The 20919-nt window shown below is 39.7% G+C and overlaps 1 protein-coding gene across 1 annotated transcript in view; it reads left to right on the top strand.

Annotated features, from left to right (window-relative positions):
* The window catches only part of LOC127640699 (metabotropic glutamate receptor 8-like), a 190777-nt gene that overhangs the window by 106889 nt on the left and 62969 nt on the right, over positions 1–20919 (top strand). The window contains exons 4-6 of the mRNA XM_052123396.1: positions 17256–17391; positions 18921–19075; positions 20483–20620. Coding sequence (XP_051979356.1) covers positions 17256–17391; positions 18921–19075; positions 20483–20620 — 429 coding nt within the window. The remainder of the gene's footprint in view (positions 1–17255; positions 17392–18920; positions 19076–20482; positions 20621–20919) is intronic.

Here is a 20919-nt window from a genome sequence, read left to right as displayed (position 1 = left end):
GGAGAATGCCAAATGTGGTGAATATGAAGACAAGCTGACATTAGGTGATCCTTAAGACAGTTTTGATCTTCAGTGTTAAGGTTTAGCTTCAGAAAGCTGATACAAGCTGTATAATTCAGTAATGCTTGTTAGAGGATGAATGTAAAACCATTAAGACACTACCGATAATAAATTATTATCTGTGCAGAGTATGAATTACTATAAAGTGCTATAAATATTAAACATATACCAATTTACATATTACTATTTAATGTGTACTGAACGTAGTAGGGCTGCACTATTAATCAGAAAAGTAATCGAGAATACAATTACAGCTGCTACAATTAACTAATCGTGAAAAGGGTCAATTACAGAATACAATTTAGATCTACTCTGGTTGAATTAACGTTTGTGGTTGAGGATTGTAACCAATCACAGACATGTTTGTTGAGTACATAGGCCTATCTCGCCATGTCCCCGGACCGTAATAAGGAAGAAATTCCAGCTTGAAGTACCACCTGTTTTCTCCAGGGTTCAGTATGCGAAACTTCAGCTGTATAGGCAACGCGCAGCTTTAACAGAGAACAAAACAACCCTTCAGTAGACAGCATAACACAAGGATACAGCCTTGCTTTTAAACACAGCTTGATGGAGAACGAATCCAAACTATGGGATCTCAATACGTGTTCTAAGTATAAAACTACGTTTATCTTGACACAATTACCTAAAATGCTATGTTTAGGATGCTCCACAAGCATCTGTCTAATGCAGGTGTAATTAAGGATGGGTCCTTAAATAAGCCCTCATAATAAATCTCTGACTGACAAATTCACTTCCAAAATGATTGCTTTAAACTGTATGTCATTGATTGGCTTATGTGCAATAATATGCAGATAAACAACACATTCTAAACCACAATAATGTAATGCATTTTAATTATCTGAATATTTTTAATAATAATAAACACACATAAATATATATATATATATTTATGGTAACACTTTATTTTAGGGATCCGAAATTAGACAGTAAATAATGACTAATAACTGGACTTGTAAGAGACTAGTTACGGACTTGTTTAGAATTATAAGTTATTTATTAAACATTTATGTGCTGTTTACTTACCCTTGCCTAATAGACCCTTTACATTCCTTTTTTTCTTAATAATGAACTTATTAGGTAAAAACATAAGATACCAATAGCTATTAAGATGCAAAATACATCTTTATAGATTCGAATTACACCGTGTGAATGTTCAGCTTATAAGTATAGAATAAATATAGAAGGCAGAGACTTTTGTTGCTTAGAGTAAATAGCAACAAAAAGCATCTTCTTTGCACAAAGTGCAAATAGTGTTAGATGCTATTTGCACCTCAAATGAAATCCTACCATACAGTATCGAGTCCCACATGCACCCTACATTAACCCCTAAACCTAACCCTAACCTTCACTACTTTTTGAAATACTATATGATTTCTACATGTATTTTATACTTAAAAGTTGCACATTCACACAGAATACTGATAACCTATAAAGGATTTTTCATCATACAAGCTACTGTTATGTTTTGGTTTTAACATTATAAATTCATTGTTATGATATAAGCAAATGTAAAATCAGCCAGTAAAGGCTCAATAAATACTTTATAAGGCCAAACATGTCCGTAACTAGTCACTTACAAGTGTAATTATTATTCATTAATTACATGCATTGAAAACGTAAGTTCTGACCATAACTATGGATCTATGAGACCGAACGATGACCGTCACCACGGTCTTACCTTGAATGGCGCCATTCTTCCGCCTATCCTCCAGACCTAATATCAACAATGTCAGGTGACTGACCTTAGGGGTTGGCTATATAACATCCAGGTGAACCAACCACTTCCTCTTGCCTGGAACGCCCAGTTCGTCCCGAGTGACAAGGGATGGTGACGGTCATCGTTCGGTCTCATAGATCCATAGTTATGGTCATAACTTACGATCTATTTCGACCTCACTCAGACCGTCACCACGGTCTTACCTTGGATGACTTATACCACCAGGGTCACGAGGGATTCATTTAGTCACAGATAATACAGCAGACCCCAAAGAATTCGGATTTGCCACATTAATCCTATAAAATCTAGTGAACGTGTATGGGCTGCTCCAAGAGGCTGCTGCACAGATGTCTGAGAGCGCTACCCCCTTGAGTGCCGCCCAGGAAGTAGCCATGCTCCTGGTAGAGTGAGCCACCAGATCACCAGGGATAGGTAGATTTTGGTTGACATAAGCTTGTGAAATTGTATCCACTACCCAATGAGACAATCGTTGCTTAGACACAGGTTTGCCTGCACACCTCTTGTCAAAGCATATGAATAGTTGCATGTGTGACTGCCGTAATTGATGAGTACGCTCAATGTATGTGTGCAATGCTCTAATAGGACATAGAGAAGAATTATCTAACCCAGCACCCGAACAAAGGGGATCTGGACAGAAAGCATCAAGCTCAATCACTTGATTTATTGTACTAGGTTTAAGGACCTTGGGTAGAAATGACGGGTTTGGCCAAAGAAAAACCCCCGTTTTTTCCGCCTTCCATCTCAAGCATTCTTCACTGACTGATAAAGAGTGTAATTCACCAACTCTCTTGGCTGAACATATCGCCAGTAGGAAGACTGTCTTCCATGTCAAGAACTTGAGATCGGCTTGCTCCAGAGGTTCAAAAGGTGCTTTGGTCAGTGAGTGTAAGACAATAGAAAGGTCCCAAGCAGGTGCTCTCATACTTCTCCTTGGATGTAAACGGTGTGCACCCTTAAGAAATTGAGACACCAAAGGGTGTTTGCCAATATTTGCACCATCCACTGATACATGAAAGTGGGAGATGGCTGCAATGTAGACCTTTATGGTATTAACTGACTTCCCCGAATCCATCAATGATTGAAGAAAATGAAGAACCAAACTGGTGTCACACTTGGCTGGATCTAGTTGTTGGTCTTGACACCATGCTGAGAATATTCGCCACTTGCTAGAATAGTTACTCCACGTAGATGGTGCCTTAGAACTATTTATTGTCCTCAATACAGCTTCGTCTAAGTCTTTAGAGAGGGGCTGAGCAAGGGCCATACCCACAGTTGTAGTATCTCTGGTTTTGGGTGCCAGATTTGGCCCTCCGCTTGGGAGAGAAGATTGGCTCTCTTTGGTAACTGCCAAGGTTGACCTTGGACCAAACGTACAAGGTTTGGAAACCAATGCTTTTTTGGCCACCTGGGGGCCACAAGTAAAACCTTGTGATGACCCAACGCTACCCTGTTGAGCACCAGGTGAATCAGAGGTAGGGGAGGAAAAGCGTACAACAATCCCTCCGGCCATTCTTGAGATAGTGCATCTACCCCCAAGGGACCTCCCTGGTTGTTCAGGGAATACCATAGATCGCAATGAGTTGTCTCTGTAGTCGCAAACAGATCGACCCTCACCATTCCAACTCCATATGATTCTTACCACTTCGGGATGGAGACGCCACTCTCCCGGGAGAGGTCCAGTTCGAGACAGCAGGTCTGCTGCTCTGTTTGCTACTCCCGGTATGTATACTGCTCTGAGTGATGAGAGCTTCAGAAATGCCCAAGAGAGTAGTTCCTTTGTCACCTGGAGACATCGCGCTGATCTGGTGCTGCCTTGGTGATTGATGTGGTACACTGCAGACATGTTGTCTGTTCTCACCAAAACATGTTTGTTCTGCAACAATGGGAGAAAAGCCCTCAAGGAGAGATGGACTGCCTTGAGTTCCAGCACATTGATGTGCTCCGAGGTCCAAGGGGATTCCCAGAGTCCCCTGATGGACCTGCCTTCCCAAACTGCTCCCCACCCCATTAGAGAAGCATCTGTTGTTATCACAGATCGCCTTGCTGGGATGTTGCCTAGAGGAACCCCTTGTGATGGTAACGTCTTCGTATTCCAAGGGCGTAACATTTGGATACATCTTAGTGTAACCTTTATCTTCACATGCCTTTGTAATTTGGGATGCAAGTGGAAGTTGTTCAACCAGTGTTGTAGTGGATGGGCTCTGAGAAGGCCGAGTGGGACCACAGTCACTGCCGCTGCAATCATGCCCAATAATCGCTGAAATTGAATTAACTTCATTCTCTTGTTCAGACGAAATGACTGAGCTAGACTGACCAACTGTTCCACCCTCTGGGGTGACAAAGATGCAGTCATCAGTTGGGAATCCAGCGAAATTCCCACAAACACTGTCTGTTGTCTGGGACTTAGATTGCTCTTTTCCCAGTTCACCTTGAAACCCAGTGACTGTACATGTTGAAGGACCATTTCTGTGTCCTTCAGTACTTGGCTGCGAGAAGGAGCACAAATTAGCCAGTCGTCCAGGTATGATAGAATTTTCAAACCTGCACATTGAAGAGGACGAAGGGCTGCAGAAACAACTCTGGTGAAGACCCTTGGAGACAGAGACAGGCCAAATGGAAGGACCCTGAACTGGTAGACCTGATCTTGAAAAGCAAAGCGAAGAAACGGGCAATGATCCTGACAGATGGGTATGTGGAAATATGCATCCTTTAAGTCTATGGAAGTGAACCATTCTCCCGGTTCTATGGATTCCAGAATTTGAACTGTAGTCAGCATTTTGAAGGGCAATACTTTTATGAATCGGTTCAGCTGTCGTAAGTCCAGAATGGGTCGAAGTCCCCCGTCTTTCTTTGGTACTAGGAAATACTTCGAATAGAATCCAGTGAGCTGTTTGCTGGTACTTATCTGTACAATTGCTTTTTTCTGTACTAAGACTGTGATTTCGTTGGCCAAAATTTGTGCCTGGACTGGGTTTCTGACTATGGTCATTTGAACCCCTGAAAAAGTAGGAGGGCGCCGCCGGAACTGTATCCTGTATCCTGTCTTGATGGTATCTAGAACCCAAGGATCTGATGTTACCTTCTCCCAACTGTCCAGGCATAGTTGGGAGCATTCTCCGGCGACTCCAAGACCGCTATGCCTGGCCTCCCCGAGGTTTGAAACCCCTGGTAGAACGCCTCTTAAATGACCCTCCCCTGACTGGAGTATGAGACTGGTCAGTTTGGGGAGCCTGGTAAAATGGTCTGGTGCCTCGATCATGGAATTGGTAACCCCTAGTTCGCCTTCTGTCATACCCCCAAGTTTCTGAACGAGGAAAGTGTGGGGGCTGAAAGGAATGGGCTGCTGTATGGCCATATTTGGTAAGTCCACCAAATGTCTGCTGAACTGATTCCCTTCTGCGTCTTGCTTGATCAGCAGTGTCCAGCAGAGACTGTGAATCAGTGTGAAATATCCGACCTGGAACCACTGGCATATTAGTCAGGTCCTTTCTAATAGCGTCAGGCAAAGATGTCTGCGCCAACCAGATTTGTCTTCTGGCTAAGATAGCTGAAGACATGGATGCCCCAATATCCCTAGTAAGCTGTGAGTGTGTGATGAGTGCTGTGTCAATTAAACTCATCATATCATGCTCTTCTTTATTAACAACCTTCCTCAAAGCAGCCAGAACTATTGCTAAAGCATTTCCTGATCGAGCTGCTCGGGTAGCTGCATTATACGCTTGGCTCATTAACCGATCGGTCTTTTGGCACTCTTTACCAGGACAACGAGGGTTATCTGTAACCTTATCAGGTCCCAAAGTGGTTAAGGCTGCGATCTCTCGCTCCACTGATGGCACGTTCCCCATACCACTCTCAGGGGGATAATCCAATTTAACAAACCGCCTGCAACCTGCATTAAACTGGGGTGCAGCCTTTGGATTATTCCAGGCTTTCCTCAGCATCTGGGAATAATCCTCAGCCACAGGAATGGACACAGTAGGCTGTGCAGGGGAAATACTTGTCCATACACCTTGTGTGGGGGTTGGCCCAGGACCCTTGCTGCACTTAAAATGCGTGAAAGAATGTCAGAATGCAGGCTTCCTTCTGAAACTTCGGACCTGGATTCATCTTCCTCATTTTCGCCAATATCCTCCTCACTACCATAAAGGGAATTATTTGCATGCAGTGACACGGCATCTATAGAATCATCCCTCTCTTCCTGATGTGATGTTAACTCATCTCCAGGAGAGGGTGCAATAGGGGCTGCAGATGGCTGCGTGCTTATTGAAGTGTTACGTGTTTCAAGCTTACCAGCTAAGTCACGTAATGCTGCCAATATTTGTAACCGAGTATCGTCCTTGGGCTCTTGCACTACCGTGGCCCTCTCCCGTTTATCTTGAGGCATGTCAGAACTTGGAGACCTGATCGACTCATCAGGCCTCTTGCGTTTGTGAGAGAAACTACTGGGAATCATTTCTTTGCCACCAGTTAAATGTTTGGCTCTCTGCACTCTTTCCTGCAAAGTTAGCTCTATTGCAGCTGCACAGGGGTTTTCGATATCATCTAACAGATGTTGCATACCCAAACAGGAGGGACATTCACGGTGCCCATCTCTTGACTGTATGCCAGTTTGGCAAAACTGACATCTTGAGTGACTCATAACAACAAGCCAGAGGTCAAGTCACTCATATAATAATGGTCTATGATAAGAAAACTAAATAAATAGACAGATTAACTGTAACGAATCACAGTATTTTAATTAATTCTTGGAGTTGAACTGCAAGATTTTAAAATAAACTACCGGCATTTAGTTGAAAAACACAAGCGACAATGCCATTAACATAGATTGTGACGAATCTCCATTCATTAATCAAATCAAACACTTCCTTAAACTGCAGGTATTAGTTAAACACAGTTAACCAGATATCCTTAATATATAGATTGTGACGAATCACTTCATACTCATCTTTCAAAATAAGTCTGCGAACAGAACTCCTTGAAAATCATATAATCTATTAGAAAATAATATATCCATCACTCTACGTGCGCACACGCAGTAAAGATGGAAAAACTCTCTCCTGCTGCGAACAGCTGACCCAAGAACCAATAATAAATACCTGTAAACAAGCTGAAAAAAAATAAAGAAACACTCACCGGCGTGCGTTCCGACGGCGCGCCGAGAAATTTAAATGAGGAGAAAACCACCTCAATCCTCAGGGACGTGAAGCACCTGCACGAAAATGTGACGGATTGGAACTAGTTTTTCCTGTAATCAAAAATTCACTCTACCGCGACGGTCTCAGATGAGGCAAGAAAGGCAAGAGGAAGTGGTTGGTTCACCTGGATGTTATATAGCCAACCTCTAAGGTCAGTCAATTGACATTGTTGATATTAGGTCTCGAGGACAGGCGGAAGAATGGCGTCATTCAAGGTAAGACCGTGGTGACGGTCTGAGTGAGGTCGAAATAGATCTTACAAATCATCATTATATACCTCTGTAATTGTGTTAATTACATTGTAAATGCAAGTACATATTTAGTGCACAATAACTCAGAAGCAAAAGAAGAAAAAAAAAACAGTATTACACACAAAAGTACCATACATTTAGTGGAAACCTGTGGGTGTTGGAAGACCCTTAATTATTTTTGTTTTAAAATGTTCTGCCTCAGACATGCAATAAATCTGTAAACTAAAAACACAAATGAGGATTCAATAAATAGGCCTGTTGCAATTTTTACATCATCCAATATTGAAATCTGACACACATATACAAACAAATACAATTAGAGTTCATATATTTGAGCATTTATGTACAAATTGTAGAAAAATTTTAGTTTAGAAAAAAAAAACTATTATGAAAATGTCAATTATATTTTGAAATGTATGTTGCATATATATATATATATATATATAAGTGACCATTTTTATTTTAGTAAAAAAAAAAAATAATGGGGATATTAACTGAATGTTTGGGATTCTTTGTATAAATGCAGGTTTTTGTGTCTCATTCGCTGCAAGCAGAGTGGCGATTAAACGCTAGCTGTGACGTATGTGTGCTATCTGCAATGCAATGTTTAGACAATGATTTTGATAGTGAATGCACAATGTGGAGGAGATGCTACACCAGTGGCGGCTGCTGGTCTTTCAAAGAGAGGAAGCTCATTTTCGGCCTACATTATAAACTTATTTACCCTATTTTTTGCACTAAATCAATCTTAGGTGTTGATCTGCCCTGCTGTTTAATTCTAATTTTTTCCTCGTAAGGAAGACTTTCAAATGGCTTCGCCAAAATCAGGTCGACAATATTAGCACCGTCTGCCATCGTGCGCAGTTTCACCCGTACGACGCTAGCCTAGCCTACTGTATGAATGACTGAATGAACGAACGAACGAACGAACGAACGAACGCTCTAAAACAAAATATATTAAACTTGGTAAAACTGAAACAAGGAATGTGGTGTATAATTGTGTGAAATGTATTATGCAAATTGACTAGCAATTTCGCCAAACAACTATAAAGAAATAGGTTGCAGCAGTTTGTCTTTCGACTACACTTGAGAAATCCGCGATGGGACTGAGCGTGAAATAGCTTCAGTGACTTCTTATAGTACAGATTCGCTGTCAATCAAAAGGAGATGCAGTCTTTCGACAGATCCTCCAATCATCACGCGGAAGCCCGGAGTCCGGGCCAGCCCACTCCTCATTCACCCCCAGAGACGCTGAGCGTCCGTGGGCGGGACATAATCGCAGCATTTATCCAATGACCGTCTATTTTCGGAGCACTGAAAAAACTGTTTAGAGCAGCAACATTGAAGTCAATGGACGCTCGGCTTCAACAAGGAAATGCACTGACGCTACGGGAGTAAATGGAGTCAGCCAACCTGCTATATGTAATGTAGCTGATTCTGAACGAACTCGTCTTCGAGATGAACGTGTTCTAACGCATTTTTAGTCAATAAATTGTTTACATAATAGTACATATTTGACCATTATTTTTTTGACATTATAGGGGAAGCTGAGCTTCCCTTGCAGTCTTAAAGAAATCCCCACTGTGCTACACTGTTACTATGGAGATGATTCAATAGTACCAGTGCATTTGGATATGTTGTGACTGGACCGCATCAAGCTTTTCAAACATTAAGGAAAGTGATGGGGTTCCCTCAGATTTACATTTATATATATATATATATAGAGAGAGAGAGAGAGAGAGACTTTATATATTATTAGTGTAATGGGTAAAATTTCTCACGGTTTGGTTTGTATCATGTTTTAGGGTCAGGGATTTGGTACGGTTCTGTATTTACTACAGTAACCATAGTTTATTCATGATATTTGTTGTAAAATCATAGTAACCACAAAATCGACATGGTTATTGTCATGGTTACTATATAGAAACTATAGTATTGCTGTTGTAAAACCATGATTAATTGTACCCAAACCATGATTTCTGCTAAGAAAAACCTGATGACAGCAGTCATAGTAATAACAGTCATGGTTACTACAATATTACTGTAGTAAAACCATGGTTCATTTTTGCTTGGGACCTTAGCTAAAAAATCTTTGTTCTGATTACTAAATCAACATTTTAATGTTATACCACTATTATGCTACATGCATCAACATAAAGTGCATTTAAAACTCAACTTAACATACTTTATATACAACATTTGGAAGCTGTACATCACTGTAGATGGAATAACCTTGCTATTTAAATTAATATGAGAAGGGCTGTTGTAACGGGGCAGGTCTTTCCCCGAGTGATGTCGGCGTAAATGATTAATCATTTATCAGTATATTACCAGTATACGACACTTGCATCGTGCGATGTCCGCAAACAGTGCCTGTTTTGTAAATGTTTTTGACCATCGCTGTTGTAATTGTCAGCAAAATTAAAATGTTCCAGACAGGAGATTTGAATAACGCAGGGGGCTTCTATATCAGTGGTTCGTTTTCTCTGCTTGCTGCTTGCCATTTTCAACTACACACAATGCATACAGAACGGTGATGCCATCAAGTTGACCAACGTGAAACGTATCTATCTACAGATTCATCAAGGTGCATTAGCAGAGGTTGTAACTGTGCGTGTCTATTGGATGCTTAGTTTTCTTTGGCAAGCCTTGTGCTCCAGATGCGTCATTAAACTTGAGGTGAACCACGGTGCCAATGTTTACCGAACCATGGGTGGCGAACCGTACAGTTCATTCTTTACTGCAAACTGTTACACCCATAATATACAGTTCTGGAAAAAATAATCATAATCACGTCTGGAGATTGGGCTGGCCATGACAGGGTCTTGATCTGGTGCTCCTCCATCCACACCTTGATTGACCTTGACCTGGCTGTGTGGCATGCAGCATTGTCCTACTGGAAAAAAACAATCCTCAGATTTGTGGAACACTGTTAGAGCAGAAGGAAGCAAGTTTTTTTTTTCCAGGATAACTTTGTACGTTGCTTGATTCATGCTGACAATAATCTGACAATATTTTTATTTGGAATTTGGGCGACGTGTTGTCAGTACTTCATAAAATAAAACAAAAATGTTCATTTTACTCTAACACAAACCCATAAATAGTAAATCCAGAGAAACACATTTTTTCCAGAGCTGTATAAACAGCATACAGGCATGTATGCATACAGTGCTGCTTAGTCCAATCCAGCCCTCAACCTAAAATTACATTGACACCCCTGATTTATAGCATTGAAGCCCCTCTCCTCCATTCCAAATGTGTCTTTCTTCAGCAATTACCTTTGAAAGTTTGATCTTAGACTAGAGCTGGCAGAGATATGTCTTTGTCTACAGTACTACCTTGCTGCTGTTCCACTTCAAAGGCAGGAAACAGCCTCCCTCAGGCAACACTGCAAGTTAACAGTGGTACACTTTGTAACTTCCTACCTGGGAAAGTTTTAAATGGAGTATTACTGTAATTACTGCATCAGTGATTTTGGTAGTTAGAAATGAGCTGTAGAAGACTCATTGCCAAGCTTTCAATCCTAATGCCTGCCAAGACGGATTGTAAAGAGGAATCGTAAACCTTTTAGCATTCATTTTGAATTATTAAAGCACTGAAGTTTGTTATCCTCAAAAGTGGAACACAAGTGGAATCAGAATTTGAACCAGTTTTTTGCTCAGTCACAGCAATTTTCCATTGGCAGACATATTTAGTTATGTCTCTGTCACAATGTCAATGCAGAAAACCTTGTTTCCTGACTTTGATATGCATTTAAAAATAATGTATTTTTCTTCATTTTAGATCTTGACTTTGACTCTAGTCGTTTGGTGTAACGTACAGTGTTATGTAACGATGTATAGTGTATCTCAGCCCACAGATGCTTTTTGTTCCGGGTTTCAAACATTTTATTGCATTCACGGTGTGGTATGCATTTGTGTTATGCACACTGCACAGCTAATGGCTGCCACGGTTTGCAGGAGAAACACAAAAGCCCTGCTCCCACACTTTTGTGTGTAGGTGGCTACGCTCGTGTCGCTGGGAAAAGGTGAGATTGTTCTACCGTGTCTCTAGTAGAACATGTCTTACTTTTGCCAAAATATCAAAAGGCTGTGCAAAATGTACAGTAATCAATCAGTATAAATAAATTTGGCTGGGACCACAGGGGCTTCAATGTGGGATTTGTTATTTTTTACATTTCCTTGGCTCTGATCGTATGAAGATTTTAAGGGCTGCCTAATGCTTCTTGACTGCACACTGCGTAACACGAAAATTAAGGGACACTTTTACACTTAACGTTTTCATTTGTGGTAGATTGGTCAATCTGAAAGTTGAACTGTATGAGAGTTTGCGTTTAGGGGATTTGTTGTGCAAAACAAAAAAGTAACTGCATCAGTGTATGAATTAAGATCATTAATTGCTTCAAGCAGTGAAAGAAATATCATCCTGAAACCCGAGCGTGATTGCTGCCATGTGCATTTTCAATTCCCCTTTATGATTTGTAACTAGTTGCCCCTAACAAACATGCATAATAATAATAATAATAATTTTTTAGAGCAAATAGTTTTCCTAAATAATTATGTCCTCATATGTGTTATTGATGTTTATAAAACATTACAGATACCACAGCTGATTTTCTGTAAAACTGGCTTTGAACAATGTATATTGGGAAAATTGAAATTATACAAATACAAATTATTTGACTGAATTTGACGTTTATGTGACAACGTTTTGTTTTCTACTCTGGTAACAAAATCTCAATGTTCTGTCTTTGCACTGTCAAACAAACAAGTGATCCCTAATAGAAAATCCAGCTTAAGATGGTTGTGGTGTTTTGGAACATGGTAGCTGATTTCTAGCTGGTCCAAGCTGGTCATGAGCTGGTCCAAGCTTGTCTCTAGCTGGTCCAAGCTTGAAGACAAGCGTAGACCAAGTATCAGCTTGTCATACCAGCTCAAGTTTGTCAAGCTGGTTTTTGGTAGATGGTAGCTGGTTGACCAGCTCATGACCAACTTGGACCAGCTAAGGACCAGCTTAGACCGGCTACCATTTTCCAAAACACAGCTACCAACTTAAGATGGATTTTCCAGCAGGGATAGCCGTGCTGAAGTATTTTACCAATCAGAAATTAGCATAATTAATTCTGAAGTAATGGCCAGCAACGTCCAGTCACTTAAAATACAACTTTGCATTATACATTCTGAATCCATGTACTGATTACCATTGCCCCATGTCTGCAACTATGTTGAGAGATGCAAACATTATCTGCAGCCTGAAACTGAACTTTTGGTCAGATAGTAGGAGTGAATGCACTTGGCTGCATTGGAAAGCTATAGAATGCTCCTTTTCTCCCGATTTAGAGAATGACTTAACCTCCAGTGTGCTGTCAATCTGCACTTGTCTCAGAACAGTTTGAAATGCACCTCATTTCATACCAACTCCATATAAAAACTCTGAAAGCAAATGTTTTTTTCTCAATGTAAAAACGCGCAGTAAATAAAAGATTTCTAAGGGAAAAAAGGCCTTTAGTCCTCATCTGGGGTCATTGTGTTTAACATTGTGCCGTTTCACGATAATTCGCTCACATGTTCAAAATAGCATATTGGATGAATCTAGAGCCTCAATCAGGTTTTAATATAAAAACTTAATGAGGTTTCTTAGCAGATGTAGTTTTGTTAGTGTTTCTCCAAAAGACAAACTCTGCTGTTATCTGCACCATATTGTTTTGTCACATGACTCGTTACTCATTACTGACAGCCCAAAGTGTTCTGAACTGAAATCAGTCGGTTTAAATGAAATGAAATTATGCATAGCATATAGCGAAGACAAAACACAAGTCGCACAAGGATATAATCAGTTTCATGCCGGGTTTGACGTCAATGGGTAGTGCACGTAAGCACTATCGTTTAAAGAAAAGCTATCGACAGACCTACTCTGCATGCTAACCAACCTGGTCTCATAGAATTTCTTTACTATATTTACATTTTGTCAAAATTATGTTTACGTGGCTCTTTGTACTTATCCCGAATATTTCCTGGTGAAACAACATCAGATTATCACATATTAACAAATGTACATTTGTACATTGTAACAACAAATACTTACTTATGTATCCCTTAAAGTACACATCTGTGCGAGGAGGAGGGTGGGGCCGTGACTATGCATGCCCGTTCCCCAATAGGGCTAATCAGCCGAGGAGAGGGATAAGTGCAGCGGAATGCGGTGCCCAGATATGCTGTTGCCCGGCCCTCAGCCACTCCCCAACCTCTGGCGGATGACAGTGGCTCCTCCCCGGATGGCCCGGCCCAGCCCTCCTCCTCGTCACAACATCCTTCCTTGCATATCCCTTCATACCTTCTGCACAAGGTATCTTGCTGTCTTAGTACTGAAGTACGTTTTGTAGTATGCACACTACAGCTGTTAAATTAGCTGTCAGCACACAGTACACAGCTGGCACAATCTGAAAATGTTCATTTTTTTTTTGAAAGGTTGATGGATAAATTATCCAAAAAAAAAAATTATATTAATCATTCGAAATGCTTCAGCTTCACCCATTAAATGATGCACAATCATTTGCCTTCTTAATTACTGTGAACCATGGAACATTAAATCTGCCATTAAGTTTCTGCATCCTTAAAGGCATAGGCTTAAAGGGATAGTTCAGACAAAAATTAATAATTCTTATATCAGTTTGATCATGCACACTTATGTTGTTTCAAACTCACAAGACTTACTTTCTTCTTTGGAACACAAAAGGAGATTTTAGGCAGAATGTTAGCCTCACAATTCACTTTCATTGCATCTTTTTACCATACAATGAAATGGAATGGAGACTGAGGCTAACATTCTCCCTTGTTTTTGGAACAACATAAGAGTCAGTGAATGACATATTTTTCATTTTCGGAAACACAGAAATCATATACCTGGTTTTATCAAATACACCACTAGCATTACTGAATTGAGGGATTTGAGGTATCATGTTTTTACTCTGATCATTTTATTGGACAAGTGCCATGCATACTCACAAAGACAAGATGCCCCAGGCACTGATAAATAGTTTGAGATTGTCATGGCTGTACCCCTGTTGTGCACGACAGTGTGACTAATACAACTGCAAACTCTTATTGCCTCTGGCAGATTTGACACCAAGAGCTCTAAATGAGCTTCCTCGGTAGTCGAGGCCACCGACCCATTCAGAACACTCAGTTTAGTCTCTGAATCTGATTTTATGTCATGCCCTGACTGAATATTTTATGAATGACAGGAAGCCTGGACTGCAGTGGGTTTGATGGAGCAAGTGGTTGAACGACATGCCAATGTGAATGCAGGGTTTATAAACCTCAGATGTGCCATACTCGATCGACTAACTACCGTCACAAAGTAATACGTTTCCTACTGCCTAAATAGGCTACTACCTTCTAAAGCAGCGTTCTAATGTAGAATTGCATTAGTGACTTATTTTGAATGTGCTACATTGGTGACAACCATATTAATACTAACATGCATGCTATAAATACTGTAGCCCATCTATCGCAATCCCATTCGACATTTAATCATATGCAGTATATGAATTGTGGATATCTGAAAACAACATTGCCACTAGTGAAAATCTTGCAAGCAGTGCCACATATTTGTGGCAAGCTTATCTATTCACATGCAAACAAGCCACATTTGCCACATACTGTATTAACCGCAAGTTTTTCGGAAATAAGCAGTTTTAGCCAGGGCAGAAGTGTTATTCCCTGCTGGAAATAGGTGGTTTGCTGGTTATATGTGGTTTAGGATGGTTTAGCTAGTCCTCCAGTCTGTCCAAGCTGCTCTCCCAGGCCATCCAAGCTTGTGTTTTGCTGGCCTACTAGCCTGACAAGTGACAAAAACTCTCTAAAACCAACAAAAAAGACCAGCTCTACGAGGCTAGGGGGACCAGTTAACAACCTCAGGTTTGTTTAATCAGTTTTATTTTCAACAGGGTTGTGGATGTTTCTCATTTTCCCCTCACAAGTTGCACTCTCTCAAGCCAGATATGCCATTTTAAATGGTGCCCCATGAAGACACCCCACCAGCAGACATTATGACAGCATAGCTTCTCAATTACCTAACGATGACTGAGGCGACAACAAAGGAAAACAGCCACCATTAAGAAAAACATGGCGATGTTCAGATTGGCGCTTATCCTTGAAAGGACTTCCATTTAGCATAATCACTGGGTGTCTTTGGGAGAATTGGGAATAGTGATGAATTTCTTGATGGAGAGGAAGCATTGAGCTGCTGTCAGGATGGTGCCCTCCACAGCTGTTCATTAAATGGACTGTAGTGGCAAGAGAGTGTATTTGGAGGGGTATTGGAGTGTTTTACTCAGGCCATGAAGAGCTAATGCTGTAATGGAGGGCTTTGAGTGAAGATGGAGGGTTATTAGAGCCACACTTTTAACACTGAGCAGAGGTCTGTTTCCATATAAAATGCTGCTTGGTCCAAATGATCTGTCAATGTGTCAGTGACGTGCCAAATCCTACCCATCTTCAGAATCCTACCCCCTTGGACCCCAAAGCGAGAAAAGTACAAAATCACTTGTTTATATTTTACATATTGACGATAAAATAATTTCACTTAATCTCTTTAAATTACTGTATATATAGTGTATTACACTATATTACAGAAGTGACAATGGTCAAATTAATATTTTGTCTTTTATTTGTGTTCACAGATTAACTTGAAGTTAGCAAGTTAACCAATAACCCTGATGGCTTAGCATAGTGTTAACTGATTAGCCGGCTAATATATCTAACTCTATGCAATTTATATATGTTCTGTAAGTTAATACATATTATACCTTTGTAGAGGGCTTTTTGAGCAGGCATTACAAAAGGCTATCCCTCATTTGGGGTCTTAACTCTTTTGGGGAGTCTGGTTCCCCAGTCCCAATTTGGGGATTTATTTTTGAATTACGAACGGAGGTTTGGATGCATCATTTGCTTTGAACCAGCAATGGCAGACTATTATCCATCGCATAGTAAAGTAAAAAAAAAAAAAAGGTTATTCCTAATTTTTACAAATGTAGTTGTTCATTGAACTGTTGTATATAAGCAATAATCACACTCACAATCGTGCACAAACCCAATTTAAACAATGGGAAATATATAGACCTGGAGAGTACTGTCGATAGTCTGTTTCTAGGCAAGAGAAAGCATGATTCCTTTATTTGTATGACTGTCATGTGAGTGCCTCAGCTGTATTGAAGACCTGATCTTGACAACATAACTTCTCACAATTTTCTTTGCACATCCTCTATATGGTCAAATATGGAAAAAAACAGTATTGCTATTGTGTATGTTTTGGTGTATATGACACTATGACCATAGGCTTTTATAGGAGGAGTCTTGCACGGTCTAAATTGCATTAGCCGAGTAAATAAGCGGAGGTGTGTTTCACCTCGTGTTTCCACAGGCACCTTTGGCAAGGTGACACTATCAGATACCATTTCAATCTAAAAAGGCTTTCCTCACTTCCCTGCAAAAACACACAGAATCTGTTTGTTGTTTTCTGGTCCCTGTGTATCTAATCTATATGCGTCACTGTCCATCTTTTAATGAAATACATTTCAGTTGCCACCCAGAGATTTCATTTGTTCTTCCGTGCTTACGACCTTCTCACTTCCTGCCTCTCTCTTTTCTCTCTCTCTCTCTTTCTCTCTCTCTCTCACTCTCTCTCTCTCTCTCTCTCTCTCTCTCTCCTTGTCACTTTCCTTGTCACACACTGTTTTATCCTCAATTTCATTCTCAATACCCTATTATCTTCTTTGCTGTTCACCTACTCCTTTTCATCTTTTGTCTCTGTTGTCACATATTTGTATTACTTCACAATCATCTTTCAATTCTTTCTTTCTTTCTTCTCTTCGGTCCATCCTTTCTTTGTTCCATCCTTTCTTTCTCTCTTTCCTCTCCATTGTTCCACCATTATACTCATTCTTTATTCTCTCTCTTTCTCTCCTGTAACTCTTCTTCTTTCTCTCAGGCGGTGTGTGTATTGCTCAGTCACTGAAGATCCCCAGAGAGCCCAGACCTGGAGAGTTTGACAAGATCATCCTCCGCTTGCTGGAGACTCCCAATGCCCGAGCCATCGTCATGTTTGCAAATGAGGATGACATCAGGTGCCCTTATTTATTGCCATTTGCCCTATGCATTCATGTATTTATATACAATATAAATAATAACCGTTAGTGGAAATAAGTTGTAAAAAAAAACAATGGGCCTCATTAAAAAAATGGGAGCATAATAGTGGTGTTTTGTTTGTGGAATCTTTTAAGTGAACGCACATAATCATTCTCTTTCATTTCCATTTACTCACTCATATTTCTTGTTCATTGAAGTCTCTCCCTTTCAAAGCCAGTGTAGTCTCGTCTGAAATGCGAGACTGCTTTGGTAGCTTTTTCTTGCATGTAAAGACTGACTATAGGGTGAGCTAATAGCTTTCGAGTGTGGGCTGTGAAGGAGCATATCATTGATTTGACCCACTTAATGAATACGCACCTTCACTGAACCATTTATTTTTTTTTGCCTGAACAATAGATATGCTTTGTTGTAATTTGTGGAGAGGACATTTATGATTTATGAAACACTCTGCTGAAGTCTCTTAGCTGACATGCAAATTTGAGTTGGTCTTGAATGGCTCTGTGCTTTATCAATGATTTAATGACTCATTTAAAACACATAAAAGACATTCATTTGTCGCCAACTACTGCCATAAAGGTGTAATTTACAGAAAATGAGTAAATCCCCACCACTAGAACAGATGGTAAAATAATAATTGTCATATTGAAAATAAAAATGGTTTTATGATTTACACATGGCATTTGTTCTGTATGGTGTTTTTTTATTTATTTATTTATTTATTTTTTAAATTTAGTGGTTGGATTTAGTTATTTGTTATTGGCATTTAAAGACTACATGAAATGTGATGTCTGCTGTTTTTCCCCCCTGTGTTTATGTTTTTGGTATTGACGCAAAGATTGGGTAGGGCATATTGTAGGGCCCATCCCCTTTTGTTTAATAGCCAATAAGCTTAAGTTTATATTACAGACATGAACAACAATTTGATATTTGCTTTGCTAGTTGGTGGCATGGGGAGAGACATTTAAGTGCAAGATGAGGTGTCAATATCTTTGGTCTGTTTTCTGGGAAGAGAAACACTGTACATTTTAAATGTACTACTTTTGTCAACTTTTAGGATATATAAGCAAAAAGATAAAAAATTCAATTTTGGACAATCCACAGATATTTAATTGCATCATTTAGGGAGTTGGCTCCCTGATGATGCAGCCAAGTTGTAAGTATTGCTCTTGAAGGTAAAAAATCTCGAAAACTGGTGAAGTCAGCTATTTCCTACAACACGCTGGCTAAGGCTAGGAAGAAACTCATTTTACCACATTCACTTTCCCATGTTCATGAAAGCCATTGCCCTTTAAAGCCTATTACATGATGATCTTTGGGATCTAGTCCATTACACTGATGACTTAAGAGCAATTTCCAATTTTAAGTGATGCTGAAAGAGAACATTGCTGACCTCAGAAAGCCAAAATGAATGAAGGCTCTACTGTTTGAAGGATATATTAACTTACTTTGGTTTTATTATAACTGGCTTATACTTTATGAATGTGTTTTCTGTTTGCTGGTCCTTCAGGCGTGTCTTGCATGCTGCAAAACGTAACAACCAAACGGGTCACTTCCTTTGGGTGGGATCGGACAGCTGGGGTTCCAAGATATCGCCAGTGGTTCAACAGGAAAGTGTGGCAGAAGGTGCAATTACCATCCTTCCAAAAAGAGCATCCATTGAAGGTAACACCCCTTGAGACACAATTATGACAACTGATAAAATGTCAAATGTTCTCAGGGTTCCCACAGTCATGGAAAACTTGTTTGTTTGTTTTCTTTGGGAATGTTATATTTGGGATTTCTAGGCCTAGAAAAGTCAAGGAAAACTTGGAAAGTTTTATATTCTGATTTTCATACATGGATAGGTCTCAGATAGGCCTGAATGCAATTATTTCTGTTTGGTGAAAGTGAAGAATTTAGGACAGAAATATTTTACTATTGTGTAATATAATATAATATAATTGCATGGGTTGGCTGCCTTTAAAAACAACAGTGTAAATGTAAAGTTGACCAAGAATGAAAGTGACCATTAAAAAAAGGGAGACCTATTTTAAGGTAAAAAATTGGAGTATTTAAAATACACCTTAAAGTAATATTCTCAGTTCAATACCAGTTAAGCTCAATTGACAGCATTAATGGCACATGTTGTTTACCACAAAAATGCATTTAGTTATTTGAGCTGTAAAATTGTTAAAATTGTAAATTTTACAGTCATTTTAGGGTTTTACGGTTTGTTGACATTACATTGTCATGGCAACAAAGTTGTCAAATTGGCAAAAACATTGAACCCGAAATTGTACATTTAAGTATGATATTTTGTAAATCATCATAATCAAAATTATTTGAATGACAATTAATGTAACAGTAGCCAGCTGGTACTTGATAGCTGTGCAGTGTGTAAACCTTCGAGTAGGAAGGCGACACTACAAACCCCACTAAACCTCACTCCCATCTGGGTCACGGCACCAGTGTCACCTGTCCTACTCGAACTGCCCTGAGCGGGATTCGAACTGGCGATCCCTGGAATAGGATTTGGATGCGCTAGCAAGGAGGCAACAAAAGCCATGGCTCTAGCCTCGGTCGCCAGAGTGTCTCTTAAGGCCAGGAGAGTAAGGTTTACACACCGCACAGCTATCACGCACCAGGTGGATCACGTTACATTAATTGTCAGACAGATTTCAGAATTGTGACAGCCCTAGTCTCAAACAAATCGCAAAGGCATGGAAAATTCGTCTTAGTGAGTGTAATGTCTATATAATTATTTAGTTATTACAAATTGCTGGAAAAGAAAAATATTATAATGTACATTGTTTAAGATATTTATATTGAATATAATGTATTATATAATTATTTTGTAATAATTTAGTACTGATTATAAATGTCTGTATAATCCTTTTGTAATCACAAATTACTGGAAAATAAAATTAATTCTGCATCTAAAACAGTAAGTTTTTATTACAATGTTATTACCATATAATTAACTCTTTCATTCTGTTAATAAGTGATCCATCAAGATAGTTAATGCAGTTTGAACAGCACTGCAAGGCACCAGTTAAATGAATTTCTCAATGCTTTTTCTCTCTTTTTCAGCCTTTGACAGATACTTCAAAAGCCGTTCTTTGTCCAACAACCGACGGAACGTTTGGTTTGCAGAGTTCTGGGAGGAGAATTTTGGATGCAAGTTAGGGATGCACGGAAAACGCCCTGGCAGCCCCAAGAAATGCACTGGTACGATCAGGTGTTGCATTACTGTTTTCAAGCTGGAAGATAGCAGTATGAGTTCCCTGTCTATCATGTTGACATCTGATTGGACCTCCTTGATGGTTCAATGATTGAGAAGATCAGTGGGTAGATCAAGAACAAATCTTTCTGTTTAGACAGGAACTGATTAAACCTTAGAGTAAACAGGAGAGACTCAATTGCACACACACACACACACACACACACACACACACACACACACACACACACACACACACACACACACACACACACACACACAACACACTCATGTTAAAATACTAAAA

Source organism: Xyrauchen texanus, chromosome 49 (genome assembly GCF_025860055.1).
Source record: "Xyrauchen texanus isolate HMW12.3.18 chromosome 49, RBS_HiC_50CHRs, whole genome shotgun sequence".
NCBI classification, from domain to species: domain Eukaryota; kingdom Metazoa; phylum Chordata; class Actinopteri; order Cypriniformes; family Catostomidae; genus Xyrauchen; species Xyrauchen texanus.
The sequence above is the reverse complement of the archived record's forward strand: the minus strand, read 5'-3'. Positions and strand labels throughout refer to the sequence as shown.